At 45.3% G+C, this 21898-nt stretch overlaps 1 protein-coding gene across 3 annotated transcripts in view; it reads left to right on the forward strand.

Annotated features, from left to right (window-relative positions):
• Window positions 1-21898, forward strand: part of CACNA1E (calcium voltage-gated channel subunit alpha1 E) — a 311105-nt gene that overhangs the window by 213905 nt on the left and 75302 nt on the right. For all 3 annotated transcript variants that reach the window (XM_045877252.2, XM_045877253.2, XM_045877254.2), the window contains exons 8-12: window positions 13447-13562; window positions 18280-18333; window positions 18957-19046; window positions 19987-20196; window positions 20937-21049. In XM_045877252.2, the coding sequence (XP_045733208.1) occupies window positions 13447-13562; window positions 18280-18333; window positions 18957-19046; window positions 19987-20196; window positions 20937-21049 (583 nt within the window). The remainder of the gene's footprint in view (window positions 1-13446; window positions 13563-18279; window positions 18334-18956; window positions 19047-19986; window positions 20197-20936; window positions 21050-21898) is intronic.

Genomic DNA, 21898 nt, shown 5'->3' on the forward strand with positions numbered 1-21898 from the left:
CAAGCACGTGAGAACAAGTAACTTTTCTGTGTCCATAGTACATGCTATCCCTTGATCATCCCCGCTGATGGGAGGAACTGTGAGGTAGTTGGAATATAATAATGCATCACTCAAGAATATTTGTGGGGTTTGGTTTTGTTTTGAATCTTATTTGCGGCAACAGCAACAATGATTTCTGGATTGTATTCTGCTGAAAAATCAATCACCATCTTTCTAGCATATGACAGCAGGGGAGAAGAACGGAGGGGTGGTAAGGAGACCGTGTAGAATACTCCTTGAAGCAACTAGCACATACCACACGGGTAACAGAATTAGTGCTCTTGGGCCTAATGATTTTTAATGTGAATGTGTCTGGATATCCCAGCTGACTTACATACACAGCTGAACTTTTGATCCCCACCCCACCCTCCAGAAAAACCCCTACTCCTCACAGTGTCTTTTCCGTCTCAGTTCATTTAACTCCATCCTTCTCGTTGCTCAAGCGAAACAACTTTTTGTCGGGGGTGGGGGGAGTCATCTTTGATCCAGATCTCTCTTATACTCCACATTCAGAGTGTCATCGCGTCTTCTTAGCCCTACCTTCACGACATATCCAGAGCCCTGGTATTTCTCAGTATCTGTACACCTGCCACTCTGGCCAAGGCAGCCATGATCTGGATATAACCTATAGGGTCTCCCTGCTCCCACCCTTAGCCCTCATCTGCCTGTTGTCAACAGGGTGACCAGAGACATTCTATGAAAGCTTAGGTCGTTGACTCCTCTGCTCCAATTCCACCAATGGCTCCCAGATCACACCAAGTAAAAGTCAAATAGAGGGCCTCTGAAGCCCTGCACGGTCTAGCTCTCCACCTCCATGCAGCCTGTGACCCACTCTGACCTCATCTTATTTGTTTTCTGTTTATTCAGTCCATTTCAAAGCCATATTGGCTCCTTTCTATTCTTAGAAGGCTCCTCTGGGGAGTTCCTGCCCCACAGCTTTGCTCTGGCTATTGCCTCTCCTAAAATGCTCTCCCTCAGATACCCTGTATGGCTCACTGCCTCCCACCTCTCAAGTCATTTCTCACGCCAGGCCTTCCCTGGCCACCCTACCCCAAATCCCAGACCTCCTCCCCATACTTACTGTTCCTCTTCTATGCCTTAGTTTCCCCTTAGAACTTACAAGTACATATTTTATATTGCCCTTTTTTATCTTGTGTATTGTCTGTCTCCTCCGCTAGAATGTAAGTTACATGAAGACAAGGATTTCTGCTTTTTATTGTATCCCCATATTCTAAAATAATGCCAACCACCCAGCAGGCACTCAATTAATTTTATTTTGGATATGTAGAGATGGATAGATGGATGGATAAAGGCCTTGGTAATATGTTAAATGTATTATGATACATTCTCAGGAGTGTCAGTGATACTTAAAATAGGCACTTGGAACACCTACTCTCCTAGATACTATACTTGGCATTTTCCATCTAATATTTAATTTAATCCTTACAATGCTTTGAGACAGGTATGGTGTTTATTCCTATCTTACAAAGGAGGAAACCGAGACTTACATGTTAGCTTGCCCCAGATCATACCCTGATGTAGACGGGATTCAAATCCAGTTTGGTTTGGTTTCAGAGATTTTAGTTATGCTCTAACAGTCTGGATTACACCAACTTCAAGGTTAAAAAGCAAAAAGCAAAACAGGAAACATATTCCAGCTCCTTCATTATCCCCTTTGTGTTAATTGCCAGGCCTTCCCCTGCATCTACTCCAACAAATAAATGAATTCTCAATGTCAAGACGAACAAGACAAAAAAATAAAAAGACCATGCCTTCCCCAAGATCCTAAAAGAACCTGCTCCTTTGACTTCTCATGCCTGAAATGTCATGAAGATATGAAATGCACTGGCTTTGGGATCCAGAGATCCAAGTTAGGCTCCAGGCAGCCATCACATGCTACCAGCCTTGGACCAGCAAGCCATCTGACCTATCTGTGCCTTGGTTTCCTTGCATGTGAAAGGAGAGGCTTGGAGAGGTGATTTGTTAGTCCCCTACCCCCCACCCCGCACCTGATATTCTGGTCTGTGAGACCCATGGCCTTTCTTTTGTTGCTGTGGGTATAAGGTGGAGGAGTCGGGGTGGGGTACAAGACTCTGTGTAAGGTCATTGATTTGCCATAACTGCCTTAGAAAAGGACAACTTCTCATTGGAGGAGCCCTCCCAAAGCCCCTGATCTCTGAGGAGGTGTGACATGGTGTGATACAGGGCCTGAGTTAAGCATCCCTCACCCTCCTGGACTCCCATCCATCCTGCTTATTAGAGTCAACACTGGATGGCATTTGGAGAATTGGGTGCTCTTCTGGCCTTTATTTATTAGCAACCTAAGGCTCCTTAAATCCTTTCTAGAACAAGTCAAGGGATAAGACGTAAATAACTATAATACAGCTGAACTGTGTGACCTTCAGCAAGGTGTTTACCTTCTCTGGGCTGTGTTTGCTCCTCTGAAAAATGGGAGAAAAGCTTCCCCAGACTCATAAGAACAACCAAAAAGCTGTTTTACCCTCCATCCCCCAGCCCATGTTCCAATGAGACTGAAATGAAATCCCAGCCAACACACAATTGCCTATCTGACTTACCCCAATTTCTCTTAATTTCAGAATATTTAGGGTTGATGAGGTTTTTTCTTGATGTCTAACCCCAACTCCCCCTTCCTGGAGCAAACAGCTTACGGGAAGACTGGCAAAGTTCCCCTGGGAGCAGTGAAGCATTTTGGAAATATGGGCTCCGAAGAGTAATAGGAATATGACCATGTGGCCATTTGTGTGCTTGGCAAAGTCTTTCTGCATAGGCTTCTACGTGCCAGTGTGAGCGTGTGTGTATTTGTGCCAGTGTGTGTGTGATGAAGCGTACAAGTGTGTACAGGAGTGTGGGTAAACAGATCTTTGAGTCACCCAGGCCAGCCCATCCTGGCCGGCTTGGTCTTCTTTTTGTTGCCATGACAGCCGCAAAGGCCTCTGCATGGGTAAACAAAGCTCCCTGTGTGTACTGAATCAGGAGGAGGGGTCTGGAGCTAGAGGCTAAAACAGGAGCCAGAGTCCTCCAACAGAGCATTTCTTGTCACAGCAGACCTACCAGAATGTCTTCCTCACTATCTAGATAAATGTAGAGATACCTGTCCAGGTGCCCTGTGACTCTGAGTTCACATGACATAACATGGGCAGGAATTTCAGGCGGGAGCAAGGCTTCATTGAATCTCCCAAGAGTTAGTCCCGGTGACTTAGTCACCTCATGATAAATTCTAGCAATGTGAATGACCAAGTGCCCTCACATCAGCCCATGGACAAAAACCAGTCACTTTAATGTATTAATTTACAGATGAGCACTTCGTGGATTATCTGTAGCAGTGGCTCCTTTATAGGTCTGTAAGTTCAGGAAATATAAACCCATTTTAATGTTTACCTAAATATGACTTGAAAGAGAACTTTGCCTTCCCCTTTTCACCTCCCACCAGTCACACATGACAATGTTTTGGGTGTTACACCTTGTGTGAGATTATATAATTCTTCCACTTCATCTAATTGTGAATAATTTATAATTGGCTGTGTAGGAATAGTTGATTTTTTACAAATTATGCCTCTCATGTAAACTGCTGGAAAACAAAAGCAGTCACAAATGTAAATTCACTACCTAGGCTGAAAGAAGAAGATTGTACTTAACCAAGCAGAACATGGAGATCAGCTTTCTTCTTAGTTCCCATAACTGAAATTCAGAAACCCAAACCTTGCACACCTAAGTGACAACTAGAATAGAGACTCATCCATGCTTAGCTTTAGCTTACTTTCCTTCCATCTGTGTGAGAGCTCTGTCATGGGAGGGAACAGCAAATTATCCTCCTGGACGAAAAAAAGGGGAGGGGGCAGTGCAGCTAAAAACAATAGATGACAGAATTGGGTAAGAAGTATTTCCAGTGAAACAGAATTTGGATTTTTACCATTATACAGTCTTTTACGGGAACCCAGTCTGGACTCCCAGAGTAACCCAGTTTATTCCTGTCGTGGGCTAAGAGCAGAGGGATTTTTGTGTCCTTCTAATGATTGACAGGGAAATTGAGTCAGAGAGGTTAACTGCCAGTTTCTTAGCACAGAGGTTACCTGGATGCCTAGCTCTGAGAATAGACCTGGTAGTATTTTTGCTACCTCACATGGGATTTATTTTCGTTCCCCCTGTTTGGGTTCTGGAGTCTAGATGCATTCCATCTTGAGTTTTGTTATATCTGTGGGTATTTCTACACTGGATGGAGCAAATAAAAAAGGAGTTATTTAGCCATCTCATACCTTAAGCCACAGGCCAATGCAGAAAGGCTGAGGGGTTGTGAACGCTTTCTACAAAAGCCAGAGTTCCTCCTCTTAAACTTCCTTGCTTGATCCAAGGGAATTGGATAAGTTGAGATACTTGGAGGGCCGCTCTTTGAGGTACCTTTCAGTAGGAAGTCTGGCAGTAGTCATCTGGATGACTAAGTAACGTAGCAGCTATATGCTTTATCTTTGCCAAAACACCATCATCTGAATAATCCCAGGATCCTCTGTGAAAAGGAGAGAGTACTCAGGTCTTCAGGGAAGAGGGGATCAGTGGCGGGACATGTTTCCCTTTCCTCGGGGCCAGGCACGAATATACTCCCAAGAATGGTGGACATAATAGATCTAACATTAGAATAGACACTTATTTTTGGTAGGTATTGGAACTGAATCCTGTCTGTCCCTGTTCTCTCTAGAATGTAATATACATATGAATAAATGGTGGCTATGCTACAGACAAAAAAATCAAGGAGTATATTACTAGTTTGACTAATATCCTGAATTTTATACTGGGTCTTTATTAACCGAACACAGAGCAGTGGATTTTTGTGCTGTTTGCTCAATCAAAAAGCTAGTCCTTTTAGAAAAAGCACAAAACTCTGTTTTTAGGTCTTTATTTTCCTTGACCTTGAGCTGAAACTAAATCCCTTCTGATTTTAAATGTTGACATCTAAATAGCATGTAAGACAGCTGAGGAGTTGTGGAAATGGCACTTAACCTCACTTTGGAAAATATTACCTTGAATTCTGGCTCTGTCTTCTGCTGATGCGGTGATCTTGGGCAAGAGCCTTTCTGAATCTCCCAGGGTCTTTACAAATATAAATGAAATCATTTACATGAAAGTGATTCATGGATTAAAAATGTCACAGGGGTGCCTGGGAGGCTCAGATGGTTAGGCGTCTGCCTTTGGCTCAGTCATGATCCCAGGGTCCTGGGATCAAGTCCTGCATTGGGCTCCCTGCTCAGGGGGGAGTCTGCTTCCCCCTCTGCCTCTGCTTCTTGTGCTCTGTCTCTCTCTCAAATGAATAAATCAAAAAATATATTTAAAATTTAAAAATGTCACAAATATGTTAGGTGAATATTAGCTGTTCTTTATATGTTATCTCCATAATCTGTGGAATCTACTGTAATACCAGACCTTGGTATTCAACTTCATAGGGCCTCGTTGGAATGTGATACAATCAATGTAGGCTCTTCTTGGCCTCATGGAGCCTGTAGACTAGTCAGGGAGATAAGCCATGGGCACAGTTATGACGACAAGGGAGGGATGACAGGTGTGAAAGACACTGGTACCAGATTTGTGCCCTAGGCCCCCAATGGAAAAACAAAACCTAAAAGTCCCCTTGATAGACATAATACAGAACCTTCCCCCTACCCAGCCCTTCTTCCTCCACTGACACAGGGGCTGCTCAGGAAGTATCCGCACTGGTGCTTATTCTTTGCTTCTTAGCCAAGAGGCTTCTTCAAAAGACCAGGCCAGTTTTGTTAGGCCCTGGGCCCTTGAGCCCTGCCAGGAGGCCAGGTGGAAGGGTGAGAGTACACAGTGGTCTGTAGCGGGAGTAGAGGAGAGCAGGGAAGCCAGCTGATGAGACCCAGAGCCAGAAAACTTCCAAATACGCAGGGAGGCTAGACTGGGGTTTGTTGGCCTCTCTCTCCCACCGGAAATCAAGCTACGTGGTCATTCTGGGGGCCAGGTAGAAGTGACACACTGCATATTTCATAGACTGATTCTACAGAGATTTTAGTGGAGCCAAACCAAGAGAAACAGTGGTGGCACTTACCTGGCAACTGCTGCTGTCTGGCTAGTTCACCTGCCTCCCTTTGGATCAGTGCAGAGTTGGAGGGTTCCTTCATTTAAGCCTTTGAGAACCAGGATAGAGCTATCAGTTTACTCTCCAAGTCAGCTTGGATATTTTTAATTAAAAAGAAATCTAGGGGTGCCTGGGTGGCTCAGTTTTTAAGCATCTGCCTTTGGCTCAGGTCATGATCCCAGGGTCCTGGGATCGAGTCCCACATCGGGCTCCCTGCTCGGTGGGAAGCCTGCTTCTCCCTCTCCCATTCCCCCTGCTTGTGTTCCTGCTCTCACTATCTCTCTCTCTGTCAAATAAATAAATAAAATCTTTAAAAAAAAAAAAAGAAATCTATTGGGCCTATTACCATGTGTCAGGCCTAGTCTGTCTAGTCTGGGAGGATACAGAGTTGAGCAAGACATGGAGTATTTTCACAAAAGGCTCACATAGAGGGAGAGACAGAAACATGCACAGCTCACCACAGTAAAGCATGGCTGGGAGATGAGCTGTAAAGGCACAGAGGAAAGAAAGGATAGAGACTGGAGGCTGGGGAAGGAGGAAGGAGAGGAGGGGAAAGCTGAACAGAAGAAGTGACATTTCAACCTGGCCTTGGAGAAGGATTCTGACAGACTCGGGCAGTTAAGAAGGGATTCCTGGCAGAGAACCAGTGGACCAAACCTTGAGAACTGTGCTGCATTCTCCAGAACAGGGAGAAGGGTGCAGCTGCTGGCGTCAGCCACGCTGGCTGCAGGCAGGTGGGTGGGTGCGAATGATGGGAAGCGAGGCTTAGAGGAAAGGTTAGTATCAGGCTGTGAAAGACTGTGAAGGTCATGTTAGGTGTTCGTATTTCTTTTTTTTTTTTTTCTTTTTTAAAGATTTTATTTATTTGAGAGAGAATGAGAGAGAGCACGAGAGGGAAGAGGGCAGAGGGAGAAGCAGACCCCCTGCTGAGCAGGGAGCCCGATGTGGGACTCGATCCCGGGACTCCAGGATCATGACCTGAGCCGAAGGCAGCCGCTTAACCAACTGAACCACCCAGGCACCCAAGTGTTTGTATTTCATTTAGCAGAAGATGGAGGAGGCTATGGAGGAACAGAGGAAGAATAGAAAGAATATGGAATGTAGAAGATCTGAAAGTCTTGGTTCCTCTTAGTGGCTCTGTGTCCTTGGACACTTAACTCCCCTTAGATTCAGTGTTCCTAGCTAGAAAATGGTGATGTTGGTAATGATGCTCACCCTAGATGCTAAAGGATTATTGTGTTCTTGTGCTCATAGCCTACTTAAATTCTGCTTTTTTCAATGTCATCCTTAAAATATTACCTCCTCTTTAAACCTTTCTGGATCCCCAGAGTGTAGTTGAAAAATCAAGACACACATATATATGAAACAATAAAGAAATCAGCATATAAATATGCCATTGGGCTAGGCAGACATGTGGGTCATGAAGAGCCTAAGCTCTTAGAGCAGACAGGACTGGGGTCCAATCCTGGCTTTGTTTCTTACTTAAATTTGAACAAGTTGTTTAACTTTTAAATTGAGGATGAAAATACCTGTTCTACCTTCTTAAAAATATGAGCAAAATGTGTGAAGGTGCTTGGAAACTAGGTGTTCCACAAATGTTACCCACTGTGGTTATTATTTTAGGTTTGGAAGTGATCAGATCTAGTGTGTGTTTTAGAAAGTGTTTGTGTGGGGCGCCTGGGTGGCTCGGTTGGTTGAGTGACTGCCTTCGGCTCAGGTCATGATCCTGGAGTCCCAGGATCGAGTCCCGCATTGGGCTCCCTGCTCGGCAGGGAGTCTGCTTCTCCCTCTGACCCTCCCCCCTCTCATGCTCTCTCTCTCTCATTCTCTCTTTCAAATAAATAAATAAAATCTTAAAAAAAAAAAAAAAAAGAAAGTGTTTGTGAGGGACGCCTGGGTGGCTCAGTCATTAAGTGTCCCAGGATCCTGGGATTGAGCCCCGCATCGGGCTCCCCACTCGGCGGGAAGCCTGCTTCTCTCTCTCCTGCTCCCTCTGCTTGTGTTCCTTCTCTTGCTGTGTCTCTCTCTGTCAAATACATAAATAAAATCTTAAAAAAAAAATTAAAAAAAAAAAAGTATGTGTGAGATGGATAAAATGAAGGGAAGAGAGACAGGTGGTTGAGAGACCATGGGATTGCTTTTGTAATAGTCCAGGCAGAAAAGGATAAGGGCCTGGACAAGGGAGGGTAGATCCAAGTGCTGTTTTGGGGATAGAACCAATAGAACATGGCACTAATTGGACAGGAGGGATAGAAAGAAGACAAAGAGCCAAAGGTAAAAACTTTGATAGATGGTAATGCCATGAACCAAGCCAGACCCTTGTTTCTTTCTAACTGTAGCAATCCAGAGAAGGAAAGGAAAGGAGGTGCCCCAGGACTTGCATTCTCTTATTCTGACTCTCACTGGCCCTGGCACTCTTCATCTGACTGTTTCCCTCTCTATTCCCCCACAACACTGTTGGTAGAACCTGCTGAACCTGAAGATGAGCCCAGAATTTCTCCTTTAATGTGCCCTATTCTCAAACCCTCAGCCTATGGCCATGATAAGGTGTCTGTGCCAGAGAATCCATATATTGTGGCAGGAGAGGCTGAATGAGGTTCCTCCTCTTCCCCTGCCCTGGGGCTGTGGCATGTCCCTCAACCCCTGGCTTGTTTCTTCCTTCCTGGATATGAGGGCTGTTTTATTTTGGGAGGCAAAATATGCTCAGAGGCTGAGTTTGTCTTTGCCAGCAATTTATTTAACATAGGTTTACTGCAGGAATCTTACAAGCCAATAGTATACAGGATAATTTCTCTTAATAAGCCAATAAAGAAATAACATACTCCAAATCAATGACTGATTAATCACACTATTGTTCCAGGTAAGGGGAGAGGAAAGGAGTAAAATACAAACTTTTTTTTAAAGATTTTATTTATTTATTTGAGAGAGAGAATGAGAGAGAGAGTGCATGAGAGGGGAGAGGGTCAGAGGGAGAAGCAGACTCCCTGCTGACAGCAGGGAGCCCGATATGGGACTTGATCCTGGGACTCCAGGATCATGACCTGAGCCGAAGGCAGTTGCCTAACCAACTGAGCCACCCAGGTGCCCCATAAAATACAAATTTAGTTGAGGTTCACCTTTATACAAGTTGGTACTGGGAAGAGACAGCTTAGCCAACTGAGAGCTGATGTCCAGCTACCAGTGCAAAAGTAAAAGTCTCGTGTTGCTAGAACATACTGCTAGGGAACAGGGGAGGTGGTGTTGATGGGCAAGATGTTCTTTATGGGGCTGCTATATGACTTTCACCGTTGCCTGTAAGTATTACCTTTACGGATGTCCCTGATGACCATTTTTATTCAACATATTACTGGAAGTCCTAGCCACAGCAATCAGACAAGAAAAAGAAATAAAAGTCATCCAAATTAGTAAGGAAGAAGTAAAACATTCACTATTTGCAGATGATATAATACTATTTATAGAAAACCCTCAAGACTCCATCAAAAAACTACAAGAACTGACAAATTAATTCAGTAAAGTCACAGGATACAAAATCAATATACAGAAATCCATTGCATTTCTATACATGAATAATGAAGTAGCAGAAAGAGAAATTAAGAAAACAATTCCATTTACAATTGCACCAAAAATAACAGTATACCTAGGAATAAACTTAACCAACTTAACCTGGCCTCTGAAAACCAGAAAACATTGATGAAAGAAATTGAAGACAACAGAAAGAAATGGAAGACATTCCAGGGGTGCCTGGGTGGCTCAGTCATTAAGCGTCTACCTTTGGCTCAGGTCATGATCCCAGGGTCCTGGGATCGAGCCCCACGTCAGGCTCCCTGCTCGGCGGGAAGCCTGCTTCTCCCTCTCCCACTCCCCCTGCTTGTGTTCCCTCTCTCGCTTTGTCTGCCTCTGTCAAATAAATGAATAAAATCTTAAAAAAAAAAAAAAAGAAATGGAAAGACATTCCATGCTTGTGGATTGGGAGAATAAATACTGTTAAAATGTCTATAAAGAAATCTACAGATTGAATGAAAGCCCTATAAAATACCAACAGATTTTTCACAGAACTAGAACAAACAATTCTAAAATTTGTATGGAAATGCAAAAGACCCCCAAATAGCCAAAGCAGTCTTGGAAAGGAAGAACAAAACGGGAGGTATCACAGTCCCAGATTTCAAGATATACTACAAAGCTATAGTAATCAAAGTACTATGGTACTGGTACAAAAGATCAATGGAACACAATAGAAAGCCCAGAAATAAACCCATGATTATATAGCCAATCTTCAACAGAGGAGGCCAAGAATATACAATGGGAAAAACAGTCTCTTAAAAAATGGCATTGAGAAAACTGGACAGCTACATGCAAAGGAATGAACCTGGACCACTTCTTACACCATACACAAAAATAGACTCAAAATGGATTAAAGACCTAAATATGAGACCTGAAACCATAAAAATCCTAGAAAAGAGCACAGGCAATAATTTCTCTGACATTGGTCATAACATCTTTCTAGATATGTTTTCTGAGGCAAGGGAAGCAACAGCAAAAATATTGGGATCACATCAAAGTAAAAAACGTCTGCATAGCAAAAGCAACAATAAAACTAAAAGCCTTCAGAATGGGAGAAGATACTTGCAAACAACATATCTGATAAAGGGTTAGTATCCAAAATACATAAAGAACTTCTACAACTCTACACCCAAAAAACAAATAATCCAATTTAAAATGGGCAGAAGACATGAACAGACATTTTTCCAGAGAAGACATCCAGATGGCCAACACATCCAGACACATGAAAGGATACTCACATCACTCATTGTCAGGGAAACCACAGTGAGATACCACCTCACACCTGTCAGAATGGCTGATATCAAAAACACAAGAAACAAGTGTTGGGGAGGATGTGGAGAAAAAGGAACCCTCATGTACTATTGGAAAACAGTATGGAGGTTCCTCAAAAAAATTAAAAATAGAACAACCAGTAATTCCACTACTGGGTATTTACCCAAAGAATACAAAAACACTAATTCGAAAAGATATATTCACCCCTATGTTTATTGCAGCATTATTTGCAATAGTCAAATTATGGAAGCAGTACAAATGTCCATTTATAAATGAGTAGATAAGGAAGATGTGGTATAATATACACAATGGAATATTATTCAGTCATAAAAAGAATGAAATCTTGCCATTTGCAACAACGTGAATGGATCTAGAGAGTATAATGCTAAGTGAAATACACAAAGACAAATACTCATATGGGAATTTAAGAAACAAAACAAATGAAAAAAGAAAAAAGAGACCAAAAAAACTACAAAATAGACTCTTAACTCTAGAGAACAGATGGTTATCAGAGGGGAGGGGATGGGGGATGGGTGAAATAGGTGAAGGGGATTAAGAGCACACTTACCTTGATGAGCAATGAGTAAGGTATGGAATTGTTGAATCACTATATTGTACACCTAAAACTAAATATAACATTGTGTGTTAACTGGAATTAAAAAAATAAACTGCAAAAAAAAAAAAAACAAAAAAAAACCAAAAACGTCTGCTTTGCGAAGGCGGGAGCTGATTGCCCCAAGGTCTTCAGGGAGCTATCTTTGATCAGCAGAGTGTAGCCTTGCTTAGACCAGATGCTCTTAGATGGTCCTCACAGACTCTATGTTCACAGTTTAATGTTCCCTTGCTATAGTTGTTTCTTCATACGCTTTCATGTTCAGCCCCCAGTGGAGCCCCTCAGCAGCTGAGCAACTGAGTTCTGATGGGCAAGAACATATGAGATGGTGCCATCCTGACACAACTTACTTCATTCTTCTATCAAAACTTTACTTCTGGGGCGCCTGGGTGGCTCAGTCAGTTGAGCATCTGCCTTCGGCTCAGGTCATGATCTCAGGGTCCTGGGATCGAGCCCCACATCGGGCTCCCTGCTCAGCGGGGAGTCAGCTTTTCCCTCTCCCTCTGCCCCCACCACTTGTGCTCTATTTCACTCACTCTTTCTCTCTCGAATAAATAAAATCTTAAAAAAAAAAAAAAAAGTCTACATCTTTTTTTTCTCTTTTGTCATATACAAGTGGATTAAAACAGCTTCACCTAAGTCATAAGCAAGTGGGTTTGAAGTCCTGTCAAACAAATACACAACAAGGGAGTAGCTGAGAGGACCCACAGTGGGTTGCTGGGCTCCCTCATCTTCAGGCTGCGCCTCTTCAGTCACGGGGACCCCCTTGAATACGTGCAGCGCTCCTGGGGCAGGAGGAGCATGCCTGAGCCCTGGCGAGCATGACACTGCTGAGCGGCATGGTAGCCTGGACGGGTGTCTGGTGATGAGAAGGCGTTGGTAGAGGTGGTTGCTGGAGAGGCCTCTCAGCAAATGTGCATTTCTTTATACCTGTGTGCTCATCCTTTGAATTGGTTTGTCTTCCTCTCTGCCAGGGAGCCCTCGGGTCTCTTCTCCCTTCTTTCTTCCCATGGGGCTTTAGGCTTTTGACTGTCTTGTGCCACAGACTCCCCTGCCCCTGTCAGTGGACTGTGTCTTCTCCCTGATCTTTGATCTTGGCTTGCCCTCTGTCCCATTATCTCCCTTCCTACCCCTCCCACCTTCCCATTGTCTTTCTGTTGGAGCCAGGGGCCCTTTCCATGGCCTTCCCTTCCCTTCCCTATTTAACCTCCACCAGCCATCTTCACACAGAATCGGCCCTTCGAGGCCTTGGTGCTCTTGGTCTTACTGAGTGCCGCGGGATGTGGGACGCCAGAGGAAGCATAGCACTGTGGTTTGACTTCAGATCCCAGCAAGTTATTTACCTTCTCTGATCCTTGGTGTTTCCCCATCTGTTAAATAGGTATTTTAATAGTGCTTATTCCTTCATAGGGTGACTGTAAGGGATTAAACGAGTCCATGGGTCTGAAGCACCTCACACAGGGCGGGCACATAATTGGTCAATATACATTAATCACAGTTGTTACTAAAAGCGCAAAGGGAAGGTGTGCCCCCCAGGGCTGGTGTTGTAGCTGGGGAAACAGAACATAGCATTTTGAACCCTAGTTTGTCGCACTTTCCAGATAGAGCACGCAGAGGGTGTTAGGGCTGACTGGGACGAAACCGATCTGGAAAAGCTTCCTGCACGAGGCTGAAGGAGGTAGGTTTCTGTGAGGCATTTTAAGATCGTAGTTGCCGTCTAGAAGGAGAGGGGACGCGATGGGTAGAGAAGCACCTGCTCCAACACTCCCTCGCTTCTACAGGCTTCACCCTTCCTCTTCGTCCTGGTGCTCCCCATACATTACATACTCCTGCATCTCAACCTTCTCATCCACAGGGAATTTGCCAAAGAGAGAGAGAGAGTGGAGAACCGGAGAGCATTCATGAAACTGCGGAGGCAGCAGCAGATTGAGCGCGAGCTGAATGGGTACCGCGCCTGGATAGACAAAGCAGGTGAGGCGTGGCGGGCTGCACAGATGTCCCTGCAAACAGCCCCTTGCCCCACCCCCTCCGCTTCCATTCACAGGGGCAGCCCTGGCCAGAGCACAGAGAAGCTCTGGATGTCTCACCAGCTTTTTGCGTTCCCTGCTGGTCCCTCTTCCTTCCTCTGGGGTCTAACCGTCCCTGTTCTACCAAACACCTTTGTGAGGCCTGGAAGGTGAAGTGAGTGAAAGGTAACAGAGCCCAGTCCAGGAACAGAGGTTGGGTGGGTGACATTTTACACTACTGCTAATAATAATAATAATAATAGCAACAACAACAGCAGCAGCAACAACAATCCATTCATTCCACAAATGTTGAGTGTTTACTTTGTGCCAACACCTGTTCTAGGAACCTGAGACACAGCAGGGAGCCTTTCTTGCAGAGCTCAGTCCCCTCTAGCTGGGGAAGGCAGAGATAAAATGATGAGTAAGTAACTTGTAAGAAGGTGATAAGTACACTAGAAAACAGATCAAGGTAGGGTTATGGGGTGTAGGGTAGGTTGTGATCTTATTTAAATTTTTAAAGATTTATTTATTTATTTATTTGACAGAGAGAGACACAGCGAGAGAGGGAACACAAGCAGGGGGAGTGGGAGAGGGAGAAGCAGGTTTCCCGCGGAGCAGGGAGCCCGATGCGGGGCTCGATCCCAGGACCCTGAGACCATGACCTGAGCCGAAGGCAGACGCTTAACGTCTAGGTGCCCCTAGGTTGTGATTTTAAATAGGGAGGTCAGGGAGACCCATTTTGGAGAAAGACTTGAAGGAGCTGAGGCCTAAGTCATGGGAATGTCTGAGGGGGGCATCTCAGTGCCAAGGCTCTAGTGTGGAAGTGGGCCAAGAGCAGGAGGAGGAATGAGTAAGGGGAGGGGAGCAGGAAGACAGGGAGGGGGGCTGTAATGGGAGGAAGGGCAGACTTTATGGGCCATTGTAAGGGTTTGGGGCTTTCCTGTAAGTGAGGCAGGAACCATTGGACTGTTTGGGTCAGAGGTGGGAGATGGTCTGTTTGAAGGTTTGAAGGGAACACTTGGTTGCTGCATTAGAAGGAGGGCAAGGTCAGAAGTAGGGAGGTTGACCGTGAGGCCACTGCAGTAAGTGGGTAATAGCTGATGGTGAGAACTGCTTGTTGCTACTCCCTGAGCTGTCCCCAGTTCCTCACTACAAGCCTCAGCATCAGGAACAATTCTTACCCAGCCTTGAGAATAGGTCCAAACCTATCACGGTTTTATTAACCCACAGAGCCACCAGATTCAAGTTTGACTGTGGCTCAGCTGCTTATGAGGGGTATCGATCACCCCATATCTGTCAGTAAAATGGATGCATTTGCTTTCCTTATCATTTTAAAGATTGCATTGCATTGCTCTTATAGATCTTTATTTTCATCCTGAGCAAAGAGTAATTTATTTTAATAAAAAAATACACATGACAGCATTTTTTTTCTCTATTCCTGGTAGAAAGCATAGCTCAAATGTGAGGTCTCACAGGAAAAATTTGGAATATGATTTGATGTTTAGCTGCCTGAGCCTTATTCTTCTACAGGAGCTTTGGAATGACACCATGGCCCTCCTGTTCTAACCACCAGCACACAAAAAGCTCACTCTCCGCTCTGGAGTCAACCTTTGATCACCTGTCGGGTGTGAGAGTGTGTGTGCAATGAAAAGTGCCATTTCAGTGCCCGATAGATTAAAAACCACCTCCCGTTTAGGACTCCCAGCATCTCTTTGCTGCCTCTGGAGGCCTGCGCCGTGCCCACTGATGGCGCTTCCCAAGTTGCCCTTTCTTCTCTGAGGCTCTCGTGTGGGGGTGAATGTGAACCTCTCCACCTTCTTTCCAGAATGGTAACTCAGCCTTACCGAGCAGATTTGCCGCCAGGTCTGGCAGGCAGCTTGAAGTTCCCCACTGTCCTTGGCTTCCTGGGTGGAGGAGCCATCTGACAGACCGCCCCTGTGAACAGGCTGGCAGCAGAACTGGAAGAGAACCTTCCCCTCCCCGTCCGTGACCCCACTTGTGGTCAGGCAGCATGGGATGCTGTTCTTTGTGGCTCTGCTCTTCCGATACACGCAGAATTCCAAGGCTCCACTTTCTTCCAGTTGGCAAAGCCAGCTCTCTCCTTCTAAGAAAAAAGACGTACTGCGACGTCAAATTGTGCTTCCTGGCCCTTCCCTTTGCAAATGGGGTGTGAGTGAATCAGAGACATATGGGTTACATTTCCCTGGAAAGACACTTTCAAATTTGAAAGAGAACTTGGCAAAAGGCAGTGGGGGAGGGGGGCAGCTTGGGCACATCCAGAGCCCTCAGAGCACTTCTCAGAGCTCTTCAGCAGCACCACACACCCTCCATCTGCCTTGCGGGTCCTCCGAGCTGCCCACCCCAGCACCCAGGCACTGTACACCGCAGATGTGACTCCCAGGCTGACGTCATTCACGTTGCCATGGGGGGTATTTTAATGAGTACCTAATTTTTAAATGATGCCCTCCGAAAAACAGTGGGCTGTAAATGACTTTAAAACCCTCTATGTCTGCATAAAGGAGCATCCCACCAGTAACACTTAACCTGTTAACTTAGAGTTTTGCCAGAGGCTGTACTTAAAAAAGAAAGCTAAACATTTATGACTTGGTATAATGGCCATCCTGTGTGGTCCCCTCCAGCCTCAAAGTGTTCCCCTCCCTGGGAAATACATTACATACTCTCTGTTTTATTATGCAGGTGGAATTATGGTAATGACTTTGCCCTCTTCTGCTTGTCCTTTTACTTGTTAAAATTGCTTAAATTAAACCATTGTTTAATAGGGCCTGCTGCAAGCTTTTCCCCAGCAGCTGGGATCTTAAGGAATGATTGCTCAAGGCCTCTGACATCCTCGCCTGTGGCTGAGGTGGGGCGGGGATCAAAACTCATCCACATCACTCCCAAAGGGGACTCAGAATCCTGCCAGACATGGGACAGAAGGGCTAGTTTGTAAGTTTGGAGGGATGCTAGTGAGGTTTATTTTAAACAAGTCTTACTAGAATTCCTGGAATGCAGGACTGTTCCTGGGGAGGTCATGAGGAAAATCCAAGGGACTATTGGTTCTTTTCCAAATACCAACAACCAGACACATCATTCCAACACTGGCCAGTCCTTCAGTTCTCCAACTGGGTGTCCAACGATTCAATTCAGATCTCATAGGTTAGGGACTCAATCCCACAAGCCTGCCCTCACTTCACACAACAGCCCTAAGTGGAGTCCCCAGGTGACCTGCATTTTTGCCTTCTGGACTGCAAATTTAGAGGGCTCCGGGTTTGATAATCCAAGGGACTATTGGTTCTTTTCCAAATACCAACAACCAGACACATCATTCCAACACTGGCCAGTCCTTCAGTTCTCCAACTGGGTGTCCAACGATTCAGTGCAGATCTCATAGGTTAGGGACTCAATCCCACAAGCCTGCCCTCACTTCACACAACAGCCCTAAGTGGAGTCCCCAGGTGACCTGCATTTTTGCCTTCTGGACTGCAAATTTAGAGGGCTCCGGGTTTGATAATTCCTCAAACGACTTCCAGAACTCAGGAAAATTATTCTTACCACCACCAGTTTATTACAAAGGATTCAACTCAGGAACAACCAAATGGAAGAGATACGTGGGGGTGAAAGGGGGGCAAAGAGCCTCCATGCCCCCTTCAGGCATATCACCCTCCCAGCATCTTAATGTGTTCACTAACTCTGAAGCTTCCTGAGCCCCATTATGTAGGGTTTTTTTTTTTTTTTTTTTTTTGAAGGTCCCATTACATAGACCTGCTTGAGTAAATCATTGGCCATTGGTGATTAAACATTCTCAAGCCCCTCACCCATTCCAGGAGTTAGGAGGGGGAACGGGGCTAAAAGTTATAGCCAAATATGTGGTTGGTTTTTCTGATGACCCGTCCAGATCCTCAGGTAGTGTAGGCCTCCCCCACAATGAGTTATCTTGTTAGCATACGGAAGACAGTAAATTCCAAGGGTTTGGGAACTCTGTGCCAGGAAGGTGGACAAAAAAACAAATATTTGTTTGTTCTATCAGAGGAACAAATTCATGATGGGCCTAAGCCTCTTTCCCTCAAGCAAAGCAGACTGTGGTATGGGGGTAAGAGGAAGCAAGCCCACAAGTCCTGCTCCTCTGGGCCATTAGCATCTTCTTCTGCTCCTCCTCCAAGAAGCAGACAGGCTGGAGCTGAAAACATGGTCTTACCTCCTGAACGAGGCGGTAGATGTTGTACCCTGGTATGCCTGGTATGTGCTGCAGATGAGGAACACCAAGGAAGCTCCTATTGCTAGGAAAAGTTTACAGAACCTGGGTAAAATAAAAAAACAGAAATGGAAATTTTTCACTCCTACCAATTTAGGAGATTTCAGTTAAAAAAGATCAGGTCTTGCTCGCAGCAAGTGTTATCAGACGCAGAGCTGAATTTTACCCATCAACCTCCACGCGGCCCCTCGGTACAGAACTTCCTTTCTGTTCTGATTTGCACTCAAGAGCTCCCTCTGTGGCCCTTGCTGTCTTTCTGATGCTGGTGCCTGCGTGGAGCTGTGACCTCTTTGCCCCCCCCCCCCCTCTCTCTCTCTCTTTCTCTCTTTTTCTGTTGCCCTGGAGCCACAGCAGTCCCTGGGGAATTTTTCATTTTGCAAAATAATTTGACATTTACAGATAATTTACTCAACCAATTGTTTCCATATAGAGGAAGTCATGCTCGCTGAAGAAAATAAAAATGCCGGGACATCAGCCTTAGAAGGTAAGGACGTGCTCCCGCACTTGCCTGCTTTTGCGCCCTCTTAGGCTGTGGCCATCTCTTGATCAAAAGAGGAAAAAAAAAAAAACACAAGAGGAGTGCCCTGGGATTTGAAATGAAAGTCTCTCTGTCATAAAATCTCTCATGCTTTAAAATGAAGGGAATTGACTCATGGATTTAAATGCTTTTTAAAGTGATGGAAATGAAATCCAAGAGCTGCTTTGTTCTAGGGTGTATGATTGATAACCGTACAATGAAAAGACCATCACACAACCAGCGGCACGTAAAGGGATCTTCGGTGAAAATTTGTGGGGATCATCTTGGGACCATTTCATTAGCAGGAGGTGGCGTTGTTTAATAAGAGAACAAACAGACAGGGAGCGCCTGTTTACCTACTGCAAGTAGATAAGGTCTAGCAAGGGTTCTGGAGCCCGTGTGTTTCGAGGTGCTGCCGAGCACGGGAGTCCTGTTTCTGTAGACACTGGCGACTTCTAGAACCATGGCTCAGGTGCTTCAAGGCGGCTGCCTGTGTCACAGAGGCTTCTGGCACACAGTCCTGAGCTTTGATCAGAACAATCTGGTTGTTCTTGTGTTCTTTCACCGGCCTCCCCACTTCCCTGGTGTAGTGCTTCGAAGGGCAACCATCAAACGGAGCCGGACGGAGGCCATGACTCGAGACTCCAGTGATGAGCACTGTGTTGACATCTCCTCTGTGGGTGAGTGGAACCAGTTAGATCTTTGACTTGTCTGGGCTCCTGTAAGAAAAAAGATCCTGTCTTTTGAGAAGCACCATGAAGAGAAATAGAACCAAGAGAATCCAGGATTTAGGGATGTAATTAGGGAAGGACTTGGAAATCTAATCTAGAGAAAAATGGACCATGGGGTGTAGGGCTAAGAATCCCACCCAGATTCTTTAAGTGTGACAGATGTATTCCATTTGCATATAAATGCTATCTCTCCTGGAGGTGGTATTGAGAACCCACTTTGAGATATTGTTCCGAGGATCCCGAGGACCTGTTGCTTCTAGTGACCCCCATTTGAGGACCTGCAATCATTTGCTTAACCTTAGTGACACCCACCTACTTCCATGTGATATTTCAACAAATTCCTACTGACAACTCTTAAATGATTGTTCTTCAGTCCCAGGTTCTCTTAGATATGCTGGCTGATGGCAGATTTAACCTCCCCAGAAAAAGGGATGGCAGATTTTTACCTCTTCCCTCACTTCATCCTTAAAAGCAGAAGAGGTATACAGAACTCAGTGCTGCTCTAGGCTGCCCATGGTAGAAATCATCACAAATGTAGCAAAACGATTCCAGTGCCTGAAACATACTTGAAAGGCCAGAGAGAAGCCCAATCTGTTAAAAACATAAATGCCATCCCATTAGGATTCAGGACACTGGGTATATGTCTGGTGTCATGCCCAGGGAATCTTTCAGTTTCCTAGAACTGAGAGTGTCCAGAGAGGAAAAGCAGGGATCTCTGCTATGGAAACTACTTCATTCATACCATGGGGATTTCCCTGGGCCTGCAATGTGGGGGTCACCTAACCCCCCAGGACTGAAGCTGTCCACCTCCCCCTTTGACTGCCCCCCTTGCCATGGAGGGTGATCTGTCATGCAGCCTCATTCTTCCTCCTTACTTCTCTCCCCTTAGGCACACCTCTTGCCCGAGCCAGCATCAAAAGTGCAAAGGTAGATGGGGCCTCCTATTTCCGGCACAAAGAAAGGCTTCTGCGCATCTCTATCCGCCACATGGTTAAATCCCAGGTGTTTTACTGGATTGTGTTGAGCCTTGTGGCTCTCAACACTGCCTGCGTGGCCATCGTCCATCACAACCAGCCCCAGTGGCTCACCCATCTCCTCTGTAAGTGGCCAGTGACTGCCGGCCGGCACAGTGCGGCTAGATTCGGGTGTGAACATAAGAGGACGGGCGTCCTCTGGGCCTGGCAATGCTCTGAGGGGGAAGCCAGAGTTGGCCTCTGGGGGTTGGGATAGCACACCACAGGTCCCCTTGTCATTCATTATTGAATCAGATGAATCTTTGCTGATAAGACAACAAAATGGTGTTAGCCTTGGGTACTTTAAGGCCTTCACTTAGTATCTAAGGAGACTCAATGGTGTAGAGAGTTTTGGTCACCTAAGTCCTGGGGAGAAAGTTCTAAGGGCAGTGGTTACTTCCAATAGACCAAGACAGGAACTGATAGGTCAGCTCTGGGTAGGGCCTCCATTGGGGGTAAATGGGGATCCAGGATGCTGTCACACAGCTGGGTGTGTGTAAGGCGAATCTGGCTCTTTCATCAGCACCATGATAAAGCCCTTTCTTTCTCTCCTGAGAGCCATAGACCATTTAAAGGCCAGTGACCAACCCATCCATTGAAAGAGGGCAAAGCAGACATGTGGAGTGTGCCTGGGCCCCCCAGGTCAGAGTGTATTCAGATATCATTAGGTTTTGCCTGCCATTGACCTGACGTGGTCACTAGATGTCTTTGCCTTGGGGGTCCTGCTGGTGTTGAGGGCTCCTCTGTAAGGTGAGGGGGTTGGGCTGGGGGGTGTGGGAGCCCACGGCATCTATGGAATAAACACTTCTGCTCTTGATGCTTTCAGACTATGCAGAATTTTTGTTTCTGGGACTGTTCCTCTTGGAGATGTCCCTGAAGATGTATGGCATGGGGCCTCGACTTTATTTTCACTCTTCATTCAACTGTTTTGATTTTGGGGTAAGTGCTCTGGAGCCCGCCGGTCCTCCTGCTTCATGTTGATGTGCCTCAGTTTGAGATAAGCAGCTCGCTCCACTGCTCAGCATGAAGCCCTGAAATCAGAATTTATAAAAGGGGACTAAGTAAGTGAGCTAAAGGGAGGTCAGGAATGAGGAAATCCTTCCCATACCAGGATTTGTTTGTTTGCTTGTTTAAAGTTCTTTTATTTTTTAATGTTTTTATTGAAGTATAACATGCATACCATTGTGTACACTTAAGTGTGTAGCAGAATGATTTGACTGAGCTGCCCATAGCAGGTTTTAACCACTTACTATCTTAGGGGGAAGCCTGAGAGAGAACAAAGGAACTGATTCCAGAAGGTGACTCAGTAAAAATGAGAAGCTTATATACTTGTTTTTTGTTTTTTTTTTTTAGTTCAGTTTAAAATTGGGAAAATTATCTAGATACACCCTCATGCAAAGATGCACACGTGCGCACGCACACACACACATCCAGTCTTAGCAAGTCCCCACATAGTCTATTTCATCCAGTGTTCACTTCCTAAATTGTGTTGATATGTAAATGCGTGCATATCTAACAGTCTTCAAGGTGCTCTGACAGACATTTTTGCCCTCCACTGCTTTCAGGACTCCTAGCCACTCTATTACATATCAGGAGTTACCTTTCCCATTTGCAGATGAGTAAACAGAGAACATCGTGTGCAAGGTCACATTGCCAATTAGCAACAGAACAAGGTTGCAAAACTTTGGGTTCCTGAACCACTTCTCTTTCTGCCAAACCCATTCTGTTCCTGCCAAATCTTCAGTTAGGTACTAAGGATTTTGAGCACTTGCCAATCTGCGTTTTCAC

This window comes from Mirounga angustirostris, unplaced genomic scaffold, assembly GCF_029215605.1.
Source record: "Mirounga angustirostris isolate CCGP_5_RB_7025 unplaced genomic scaffold, mMirAng1.0.hap1 SCAF_6, whole genome shotgun sequence".
NCBI classification, from domain to species: Eukaryota; Metazoa; Chordata; class Mammalia; order Carnivora; family Phocidae; genus Mirounga; species Mirounga angustirostris.